At 46.2% G+C, this 11070-nt stretch overlaps 1 protein-coding gene across 50 annotated transcripts in view; it reads left to right on the top strand.

Annotated features, from left to right (window-relative positions):
- Positions 1-2285: 2285 nt before the first annotated feature.
- PER3 (period circadian regulator 3) overlaps positions 2286-11070 on the top strand; it is a 60760-nt gene continuing 51975 nt past the window's right edge. For 26 of the 50 annotated variants that reach the window (XR_012426665.1, XR_012426666.1, XR_012426663.1 and 23 more), the window contains exons 1-5: positions 2286-2367; positions 2624-2968; positions 3412-3557; positions 4389-4504; positions 5729-5930. Coding sequence is in view for 32 of the 50 variants with exons in the window: in XM_074021581.1 (XP_073877682.1) it covers positions 2817-2968; positions 3412-3557; positions 4389-4504; positions 5729-5930 (616 nt within the window). In the remaining 18 variants the exon portion in view is untranslated. Of the gene's footprint in view, positions 2526-2622; positions 2969-3411; positions 3558-4388; positions 4505-4863; positions 4913-5728; positions 5931-11070 lie in introns of those variants that run through there. The other 24 variants (XM_074021577.1, XM_074021576.1, XM_074021566.1 and 21 more) reach the window with 6 other exon arrangements.

The following is an 11070-nucleotide window of genomic DNA, read 5'->3' as shown; positions in this document are numbered from 1 at the left end:
CTTATGTTCACAGTAGGAAAATCCAAGTCCCTTTCCCGAATTACAGGTCCCACCATGATCTGGTTCTTTCTAACTTTCCGACCTCATCTCACACGACTCTCCAGCTCTCTCTTCTCCAAGCAAAGTACTTCGCCAAAGTATAGCTAGCTGTTGACACTGGAGAGACGTGTGCCCTTGAGACTTTCAACATCAGGGTGTGGCTTGAAGGCCAGAGTTAAGCTATGAATGAAAACAGGCAAGAAAGCCCTGAGGGAGAAAGAGACCTGATAGTTTGTTTCGGTTTCTCATCAGCAAACTTACTTCTTTCCAAAGGTCTTTTGCAGGTACTTTCAGCTATGCAGGCTCTACTTCCCCATCTGCGGCAGGCGCCTCTCATCTCAGGTTGAAATCCGCCTTCCCAGAGGCCTGCCTCGCAGATCTCGGGAGGCTCTGGCCTCCCCCCTCCACCTCTCTCCCAGTTACTCTTCCTTCCAGTAGCTTGTTTTCTACACATCCCTTTAAGTTTTATGAACTTATTTATGGGGTTGTTTGTCTTTCTCAATAAAACGTCAACTCCGTGGGTGGCAGGGACTTTGGTCCACTCTTCTATCCCCTGGGATTCCAAGCGTCCCTACCCAGATCTGCACGCAATAAATGCTGAACGAATGCAGTTTGACAAAACCCACCTTGGGAGTCGAGAGCAAGTCAACCTAGAGTACCGCTTGGAAGGATAAGGTGGTTTATTCAACACCTAACATGAACACTCACCCACTTCACTTTTCCCCGCTTCCTTTGCATACAATTTCATTCATCCAACAAATACTGAACATTTTTTCTGTACCAGGCAGCAGAGAGGGGCGGCACTCTGCACTGTACCTTTCATTTCTGACGTGTTGAGATACAATCTACACTGAGCTTTCAGACATTTTTTTAAAGGGCTTTACACCTTCCTTTTCTGAAAGAGTGTCTTTTACATTTGTCTTCCTCCAGTTGCCAAATGAATCTAATTTTAGGAAGTCCAGAGAAGTGTTTTAAGTTCCAGCGTCAAAATTCTGTTTCTGGACCGGTGCGGTGGCTCACGCCAGTAATTCCAACATTTTGGGAGACCGAGGCCAGCAGATCACTGGAGCTGAGGCGTTTGAAACCAGCTTGGCCAACACAGACCAGCGTTACCAAAAATACAAAAATTAGTCAGGTGTGGTGGCCGCACCTGTAGTTCCAGCTACTCGGGAGGCTGAAGCAGGAGACTGGCTTGAGCCCAGAAGAGGGAGGTTACAGCGAGCCGAGATCGCGCCACTGCACTATAGCCTGGGCGACAGAGCAAAACTCTGTCTAAAAAGAAAAAAAATCTGTTTCTAAAAATCGGGTGGGCTTTTACCAGGGCTGCTTTACGGCCTGGTTCCTCGAAGTCCACCCGACTCACCTAAAGAGTTAGCGAAGGATGGGGGCGGTTGGGGTGGGCTCGGTAGGTCACGGGCGGTGAAAACCGTGGGAACCCGGGAAGACGCCCAAAGCACGATGAGATCCGCTGTCAGCAGCCAGCCCCACCCTGGGCTCCTTCCCACACCCGCTCGGGCAGCGGGGAGCCACCTACAAACTCCAGGACCCGACCCCAGAGAACTGGCCCGGGCCGCCCCTGCCCGCCCCCAGTCCCCGCCTCTCCCTCCCCTTTCTGCCCGCCCTCGACCCCCCCGCCCTGCCTCCGCCCCCCACGTCTCTCGACTCCCCCGCTCCCATCTGCCCCCAGTCCCCGCCTCTCGCCCCCATGCGTCCCCCTTTCCAGCCTCCCCCTGACCCCGACTCAAGCACCGCCCGCCCCCGCCTCTCGCCCCTCTCTGCCCCCGCCTCTCACTCCCCTCTCCTTCCCCGCCCGCCTCTCACGTGGAGGTTGGGCCGGACCCGCCCCGCCCCCCAGAGCCCGGGTCCCGCCCCCGCGTGGCTGGCAGCTTCCTGGCCCTATCATTTCTGCGCTTGCCTTAGCGGCTGCGCCCCGGCGCCGTGCCAGAGGGCCGGACACTCCAGTAGCGCGGCATAGGCCTGAGGCCTCTCAGGGCCACCCCGCCCCCTGCCCGCGCGCCGGCCTGCCGGGATTGGCCGAGGCCGGCCTCCGCCCGAGCCCGCGCGTTATGTAACGCGCCCCGGGGGCCCCCGCCCCCTCGCCCTGGCTTATATAACCCGGGCGCCCCGGCTCGCGCCCCGCCCCAGGGCCAATGGAGGCCCGCGGAGTCGGCCCCAACAGCCAATCGCGCGGCCCGGGGGCGGGGCCGGTCACGCGGCGGCGGGGGGCGCGGCGCCGGCTGCTGCCCGGCACGCGGCGGGCCTCGAGACTGCGCGCGGGCGGCCCAGAGGGCGAGCTGCTGCGCGCGGGGCCGAGGGCGGGGGCAGCCGGTGAGTGCGCGGCCGGGCGGGAGTTCTCGGCACCCGCGCGCTGCAGAGGAGCCAAGCGAGTGCGGCCCTCAGTACCGGGGGCTCCCGGAGCGTGGCGCTTCCGAGCCGCCCGCCTCCACAGGCCCCAGCCCTCGGCGTGCGGGAAAGTTGGGGCAGGGGTGAGGACCGCGCGGTCGGGGCGCCCCAGCCAGCTGGGCCGCTGGCGTCGGACTGTCCGTTCCACTTGTCCCTTATCACCCTTGTCTCCTCCCCACAGGCCGGACTTCTGAAAGTCGAACGAGCTCCGGGTTTTGGAAATGCTGGAGGGAGAAGCCCCTCGGAGATGAGCGTGACCCCCTGGCTCGTGGTGGCCGCCTCTTACGCCATGGCGCGGACCAGAGTGAGAAACCGGTGTCTGTTGCCGACTGCAAAGTGAGCGAGAAGAAAGCAGCGGGTTGTCCCAGCCCTACATGGAGCCCCGCGGAGACCTCGAGACGCCCCGCGGGGAACCTCCTGGCCCCGGGGGACGGGGGGCTGAGGACGAGGCCCTGGGCGAAGAATCGGGGGAGCGGTGGAGCCCCGAGTTCCATCTGCAAAGGAAATTGGCGGAGAGCAGCCACAGGTGACGCGCTGGCTTCAGGCCCAGGGCCCCATGCGTTCGTTGTCCTTCCCGGAGCAAGGAAAGGGGGACCTAAATCTTTTTGTTGTTTTGTTTCTAAGTCCGGGGGAAAGTGTAGGGGGAGACTCGGGCAACGTAGGATGAAGTGATCTGGGATACTGAAGAAAATTACCGAAGAGTATCTGGAAAGAAAAGTGGTTACAAAAGTTAGCTGAGTTGGGACTCAGGTGGATTAAGGGAAAGTAAGTGGAGAATGTTTGTCATTCACCAGTTGCTTTGCTTGAAGTTCTCCACCTGGAGGAAGCGGGGTCACCAGCCTGTGGAGTGAATGATCTGATGCCAGTAGATTACTTAGAAACCTATCTGGTTTGCAGTTTGTGTTCCCTAAACCGCAAGATGCTGTTATCTTCATAGGTGTGAAGTTGTAATTTTTTAAAATCTTCCAGTGAACAGCAAGATCGAAACAGAGTTTCTGAAGAACTTATCATGGTTGTCCAAGAAATGAAAAAATACTTCCCCTCGGAGAGACGCAATAAACCAAGCACTCTAGATGCCCTCAACTATGCTCTCCGCTGTGTCCACAGCGTGCAAGGTAAATAAGCCAGAGAGAAATTCGATCCTACACATGCACCAGGACTCACACAAGCAGCCAGAGAAGTGATCAGTGGGGTCTTGGTCAGACAGATACTTTGAGCTTTTTCTGGTGCTTTATGGAAGATGAGCAAATCTATGCCAATTCCATTCGTGTCTTAATTTTTCACATGTGAAAGACCAGAAAAACTTTTATCTGTATAATAGTGTATAGTAACTATGCAGTGTTTTGCTCATTTGTTGCAAGAGAGTAGAGTTTAGTATAAGCACATTTTGAAGGCTAACCTTTTAAAAAAACATTGTCTTCTATGGAAGTTATGGGGAAAAAAATGCATTCCACTAAATAGTTACCTTTACATGCCATACACATACTTTTAAAATGTGGTAATGATATATTAGGAATTTATTAAACTAAAAATGAACCGTTGTAAACACTTTTCTTTTTCTCTCTGACATCTCAAGGGATTTCATTAAAGCTGTATTCTCTTTAGCACAAACCTCAGTGCATCATATATGATATGTCCCTGAATGATGGAGTAGTTTCTGCTCCCCCCCCCCAAAAAAAAATTGTGTATGCATCTGAAATTTTTTGTTAGTACCTTAAATATATCTTGCTGCCTGTGATCCAGAACATGCAGAATTCATAAAATCAACTCTTAAGTTTGCACAATTATCAGTAGTTTAGGTAAAAGCAGAAAATGATCTGTTTTTGAGAAAAATGCACCGAGGTGCTCTCATCCGAAAAAAATAATCCAGCTTGATAGTGATAAAAATGGTTTCCTAAAGATACTGTTGTCACTGGACTACCTGTTTATCTCCCTGTGTTTCTTAGCAAACGGTGAGTTTTTCCAGATTCTCAGTCAAAATGGAGCACCTCAGGCAGATGTGACCATGTACAGTCTTGAGGAGCTGGCCACTATTGCTTCAGAACACACTTCCAAAAACACAGTAAGAATTCATGCATTTTGCCGTATCAACCTGGGTGACTTTTCCTAAGGACCTGCTCTAGATGTAGGTTTTTAAGAAGAATTAACAACGTTTCAGCAACCACAATTTGAGAGAAGCAAAGGAGGAACTGCTAAAGAGGCATGGTGTAGCTTCACCCTTGCCAGAGAAAACATCCAAAAGCAAAAGCAGCCCATTCTGTGTGCTGTGCAGTTCAGTGACTTTGGTTATGAGGTGCTTCTAGCTCCTTAGCATTCCCGAGCTCTCTTGAATTAAGAGAAAGCAAAAATTACACTGCAGAGTAATTTCCTGCATCTTATTCTAATCTCCGAATTGTTAATTTCTATTTATATCATTCTTAGTTCCAATATCTACTACTTCAAGTTGTAACAACTGGATGTTATAGAACAGGTGAGTTGAGATGCTGTCATTTTTCATAAAATTTTGGAAGAGACCTTTAGTATATCTTTTTTTAATCTCTCTTCTTGTTTGACAGAGTAATTGAGCCTCATGTTTGGTTGATACGGTGGAGATTACTTACTTTTTTGTACAGACCTCAACATAATTGTAACTTAAAGATTCTGTAATAGTGGAACATGAGCTATCCCTACTATTATAACAGTGCTTATTTTATGGACTGGTGTGTACATAGTACTGTAATAGGTGCTATGGAGATTTTTTTTAAATAGCTTAAGAAAATATTTGTCTTTTAAGATATTTAAAATAAAGCTAGAGAGGAAAGCATGCCAATGCTAGCAAACAAACTGCGGATTATAAGTAAGTTTCATTTATGTGTAATGGAAGAAATTAGAGCAGTGATGCTTATGTAATGAGGTTTGTCACAGACAGCTTCTTAAAGAAGGCGAATCTTCAGCATGTCTTAAAGCATAGAATCTGCGTTGATGATGAGAACACCGTCCACCCAGGTGTAAGGCACAGTTTGCAGAGGAAAAGTTATGTGCCATATGTATGTTTAGTCTGCATAAAATGATCTAGTATATTTTTTGGCATAGAAATCGAACCTTCAGTAGGTGAAGTGCAGGTCTTAGGAGAATATTTAAGAAGGATGTTGGAGAAAATTCTTAGAGGAGTTTTGTTGCATTCGTAGGTTGTGCCTGTGTATTTTAAGATATTGATCATGTTAGAGATCTAGAAGAAATTTACCTTTCAGGGAATATTGCTAGCGAGTACCTCAATATTTGCATTTATTTTAAATGTTTTTCATAGGATACCTTTGTGGCAGTATTTTCATTTCTGTCTGGAAGGTTAGTGCACGTTTCTGAACAGGCTGCTTTGATCCTGAATCGTAAGAAAGATGTCCTGGCGTCTTCTCACTTTGTTGACCTGCTTGCCCCTCAAGACGTGAGGGTATTCTACGCGCACACTGCCAGAGCTCAGCTTCCCTTCTGGAACAACTGGACCCAAAGAGGTAACAGGCCCAATGTTTAGATGTCTGTCTTTCCTCATCAAGATCAGTTTCCTTCTTACAGGAATAGTACAGAAATTAACACATTATTTAGAACATGCAAACTATCTGTTTTTTCTTATTCCTGTTATAGAAAGTTATGGGATGAAAACAGCATTTTAAAACCTTCTGATAACATAAAGATTCAGTGCATTTTTTTCCATTTTGTCAGGTCTGTTTCACAGATTATATGTCGTAAGTATTATTTCATTACCAGCATATCGTATAGTGGTTTAGTTGCTCTGAAGGCTCTGTTTCCTTTAAGTTAAAATTAAATATTTTTCCTCTTTCATGATTTTCTTGTATGAGAGATTTTACTTTGGAGATAAAATTCGGATCATTAGGCTGGGCATGGTGCCTCACGCCTGTAATCCCAGCACTTTGAGAGGTTGAGGCAGGTGGATCACCTGAAGTCAGGAGTTCCAGACCAGCCTGGCCAACATGGTGAAACACCGTCTCTACTAAAAGTACAAAAATTAGCCGGGCATGGTAGTGCATGCCTGTAATCCCAGCTACTCGAGGGTTGAGGCACGAGAAGCGCTTGAACCCGGGAGGCAGAGGTTGCAATGAGGCAAGATCACACCATTGCACTCCAGCCTGGGTGACAAGAGTGAAACTCTGTTACTCTGTTTCTGGGAAAAAAAAAAATTTTTTTTCAGATCATTAGCTGTCTTACAGTTTTTCTTGCCCCTGAAAGTTATGAGTCTTATTACTTTGTTTTCCTTCTGGAATGCTTTTTTTCCTAATTCAAAGATACTTATTGCAATTTTCTTTGTGACATTTGGTCCTGTGGGATCTTAATTTCTTTCTTTTCAGTCATCCTTTATTATTTTATATTCTTTGTGAAGTGTCTCTTAAAGAGCTTTAAATATGTGTGTGTGTGTGTGTGTATATATATATATATATATCAGGTTTCTCTTTGATTCCAAGCCCTTCTCTCTAATTAAAAAAAAAATTCATTGTGGTGAAAACACATATGATTTACCATATGATATAGTTTGGCTGTGTCCCCACCCAAATCTCATGTTGAATTATAACTCCCACAATTCTCATGTGTCCTGGGAGGAACCCAGTGGGAGATAATTGCATCATGGTGGCGTCTTTCCCATGCTGTTCTCATGATAGTGGATAAGTCTCATGAGATCTGATTGCTTTAAAAATGGGAATTTCCCTGCACAAGCTCTCTCTCTTTGCCTGCCACCATCCATGTAAGATGTGACTTGCCCCTCCTTGCCTTCTGCCATGATTGTGAGACCTCCCCAGCCATGTGGAACTGTAAGTCCATTAAACCTCTTTCTTTTGTAAATTGCCCAGTCTTGGGTATGTCTTTATCAGCAGCATGCAAACGGACCTAATACACCATCTTAATCATTTTTAGGCATTCACTCCATTGCTGTGAAGGATGTTTACGTTGTTGTGAAACAGATCTCCATAACTTTTTTATCTTCATATCTGAAATTCTACTATTTCTAATTTTTTACCCACTACTTCATTTAGTGAAGGATAGCTTTACGTGTTTCTTATTCCAATTACAGATTGCCCCATCTTTTAAAAATAGTTTTGCATAAGCTCTAGAAAACATGTGTGTCATCCCTGCTTGCTTCTACCTCATCTCTTTTCCCATTTTTCAAAAATATTGATTTTATTTCTCTTCCCCTTTCCTAAATATACATTTTCAACCTTTAATTGTCTGTATTTGTTTCTCTGCTTTTGTTAGCTGTTCATTCTGTAAACATTTGTTTAACAATTACTGTGGGTCAAGGACTAGTCCAGATGCAGATACAGCTGTGAACAGGACATACACAATATTGTCTGCCAGGTCTTTCCCATTTTTTCCCCAGGTATTTTTCCTTCAGCACTGCCTGTGTCTTTTCAACCTTTTCACTTTTGCTGATTACTGATTACTGGGATATTTCCCTTCTGTATTAGTCCATTCTTACGCTGCTATAAAGAACTACCTGAGACTGGGTAATTAATAAAGGAAAGAAGTTTAATTGACTCACAGTTCCACATGACTGGGGAGGCCTTGCGAAACTTACAATCATGACAGAAGGGAAAGCAAACCTGTCTTTCTACACATGATGGCAGGAAGGAGAAGAATGGGAGCCGGGTGAAGCGGGAAGCCCCTTATAAAACCATCAGATCTCATGGGAACTTATGATCCTGAGAATAGCATGGGGGAAACTGCCCCCATGATTCAATTATCTATCCCACCAGGTTCCTCCCAGCACACATGGAACTATAGTTCAAGATAAGATTTGGGTGAGACACAGCCAAACCATATCATTTTGCTCTTGAGCCTTCCCAGATCTCATGTCCTCACATTTCAAAACACAATCATGCTTTTCCAACAGTCCTCCAGTCTTAGCTCATTCCAGCATTAGCCCAAAAGTCCAAGTCCAAAGTCTCATATGTGACAAGGCAAGTCCCTTTCACCTATGAGCCTGCAAAGTCCAAAGCGAGTTAGTTGCCTCCTAGATACAATAGAGGCACAGGCATTGGGTAAATACACTCATTTCAAATGGGAGAAATTGGCCAAAACAAAGGGGCTACAGGCCCCTTGCAAGTCTGAAATCCACTGAAGCAATAATTAAAGCTCCGAAATAATCTCCTTTGACTCCATGTCTCACATCCAGGTCATGCTGGTGCAAGAGGTGGGCTCCTGCAGCCTTGGGCAGCTCTGCCCCTGTGGCTTTGCAGGGTACAGCCTCCCTTATGGCTGGTTTCATGGGCTGGCATTGAGTGTCTGTGGCTTTTCTAGGCATGCAGTGCAAGCTTTTGGTGGATCTACCTTTCTTGGATCTGAAGCATGGTGACCCTCTTCTCACAGCTCCACTAGGGAGTCTCCCATTGAAGACTGTGTGGGCTCCAAACCCAAATTTCCCTTACACATCTGTCTTAGCAGAGGTTCTCTATGAGGGCTCCGCCCCTGTAGCAGACTTCTGCCTGGACATCCAGGCATTTCCATACATCCTCTGAAGTCTAGGCAGAGGTTTCCAAACCTCAGTTCTTGTCTTCTGCACACCTGCAGTACCAACACCATATGGAAGCTGCCAAGGAATAGGGCTTTCACTCTCTGAAGCTATAACCTGAGCTGTACCTTGGTCCCTTTTAGCCACGGCTGGAGCTGAAGCAGCTGGAATGGAGGGCACAATGTCCCAAGGTTGCACAGAGCAGTGGGGACCTGGACCAGGCCCAGAAAACCATTTTTTCCCTCCTAGGCCTCAGCCTGTGATGGGAGGGGCTGCTGTGAAGTCTCTGACATGTCCTGAAGACATTTTCCCCATTAACTTGGTGATTAACATTTGGCTTCTTGTTACTTATGCAAATTTCTGCAGCAGGCTTGAATTTCTCCCCAGAAAATGGGTTTTTCTTTTCCATCACAGCTTCAGGCTACAGATTTTCCAAGTTCTTATGCTCTGCTTCCTCTTGAATGCTTTACCATTTAGAAATTTCTTCCATCAGATACCCTAAATCATCTCTCTCAAGTTTGAAGCTCCACAGATCTCTAGGACAGGGGCAAAAGTTGCCAGTCTCTTTGCATGGCAAAAGTGTCCTTTACTCCAGTCCCAACAAGTTCCTCATTTCTATCTGAGACCACCTCAGCCTGCATTTCATTGTCCATGTCACTATCAGCATTTTGGTCAAAGCCATTCAACAAGTACTCTAGGAAGTTCCAGACTTTCCCACATTTTCTTGTCTTCTTCTGAGCACTCCAAACTGTTTCAGCCTGTTATCCAGTTCCAAAGTCACTTCCGTATTTTTGGGTATCTGTGGCAGCACCCCACTTTGCAGTACAAGTTTACGGTATTAGTCCATTCTCATGCTGCTAATAAAGACATACCAAGACTGGGTAATTTATAAAGGAAAGAGTTTTAATTGACTCAGTTCAGCATGGCTGGGGAGTCCTCAGGAAACTTACAATCATGGCAGAAGGGGACATGTCCTTCACGTGGCAGCAGCAAGGAGAAGTACCAAGCAAAAGGGAGAAAAGCCCCATACAAAACCATCAGATCTCATGAGAACTCACTGTCACCAGAACAGGGTGAGGGCAACCACCCCCATGATTCAGTTACCTCCCACCACGTCCCTCCCTTGACATGTGGGGATTATGGGAACTACAATTCAAGATGAGATTTGGGTGGGGATACAGCCAAACCATATCACTTTTTATGTAAAATATTAGTATGCCCTGAAATAATTCTTTTGGATCTCAGAATTCACTTATGCCATAAGGCATGATGTAATTCTAGTTTACTCTTTATATTGTACTTTTGCCTTATAAATCTCAAGGATTGATACTCTTACTGAGAGCAGTTGGTTAACGCCACCCCCTTTCTAGGCTATGCCTGCGTTACCTCCTTCGATTCCTTGCTTTGAGCACACAGAACATCAAGAGGACTTAGGAAGCAATCCACTCAGCTGTTGTCAGCCTATGGTCCCATATTAGAATATGTTTTTGTTTAACATGTCTTGTACAAACCTCTTAGAAGGATCTGACCATTACTTCAGAGCATGCTTTTAGAAACAAGCATCACATATTTACAGCGTAGGAATGGAAATGCATCATGGGCTCATGTCTGCTGTCTTAGATCACGTAGTCTGGCTTTCAGTGGTCCAGGACTTCTAGTGAGTGCAGTTGGAGTTCAGGCGTCTGGTGTGATGAATAAATGGTATAAGCAAACTGACCTCATAGTAAAGGCTGTTTTCTGTAGAAGATTATACCAATCTTCAGTGTTTTATTAATGCTTTCTGATTCTTCTATGATTGTTTCTTAGGAGTATGAAGACCTGGGCTGCTTATTCAATATTTTGGTTCTTTTGGATTCTCACTGTTTATGCTGCCTTCAGTGTATATTTTTTGAACATCTCACAGTTTTCCATGGTTCCTATAACTGGGGACTTCTTGTTTCAGTGAACAAATGCCCAAAAGATATTTAGGAAGGTCTAATCAGAGGAAGTAACATACAGTCAACAAACACTGGGCAGAAATTTCAGCCCCCTCATCTGCCTCTAAGGCAAATTTAGACATTTCTGAATTACCACCTCATAAATCAATAAAATTGATGCAGAAATCAACAGAATGGCTAGGAAATCATTGGCAT

The sequence above is a fragment of the Macaca fascicularis genome, chromosome 1 (assembly GCF_037993035.2).
Source record: "Macaca fascicularis isolate 582-1 chromosome 1, T2T-MFA8v1.1".
Lineage (NCBI taxonomy): Eukaryota > Metazoa > Chordata > Mammalia > Primates > Cercopithecidae > Macaca > Macaca fascicularis.
This window is presented reverse-complemented; position numbering and strand designations above follow the sequence as displayed.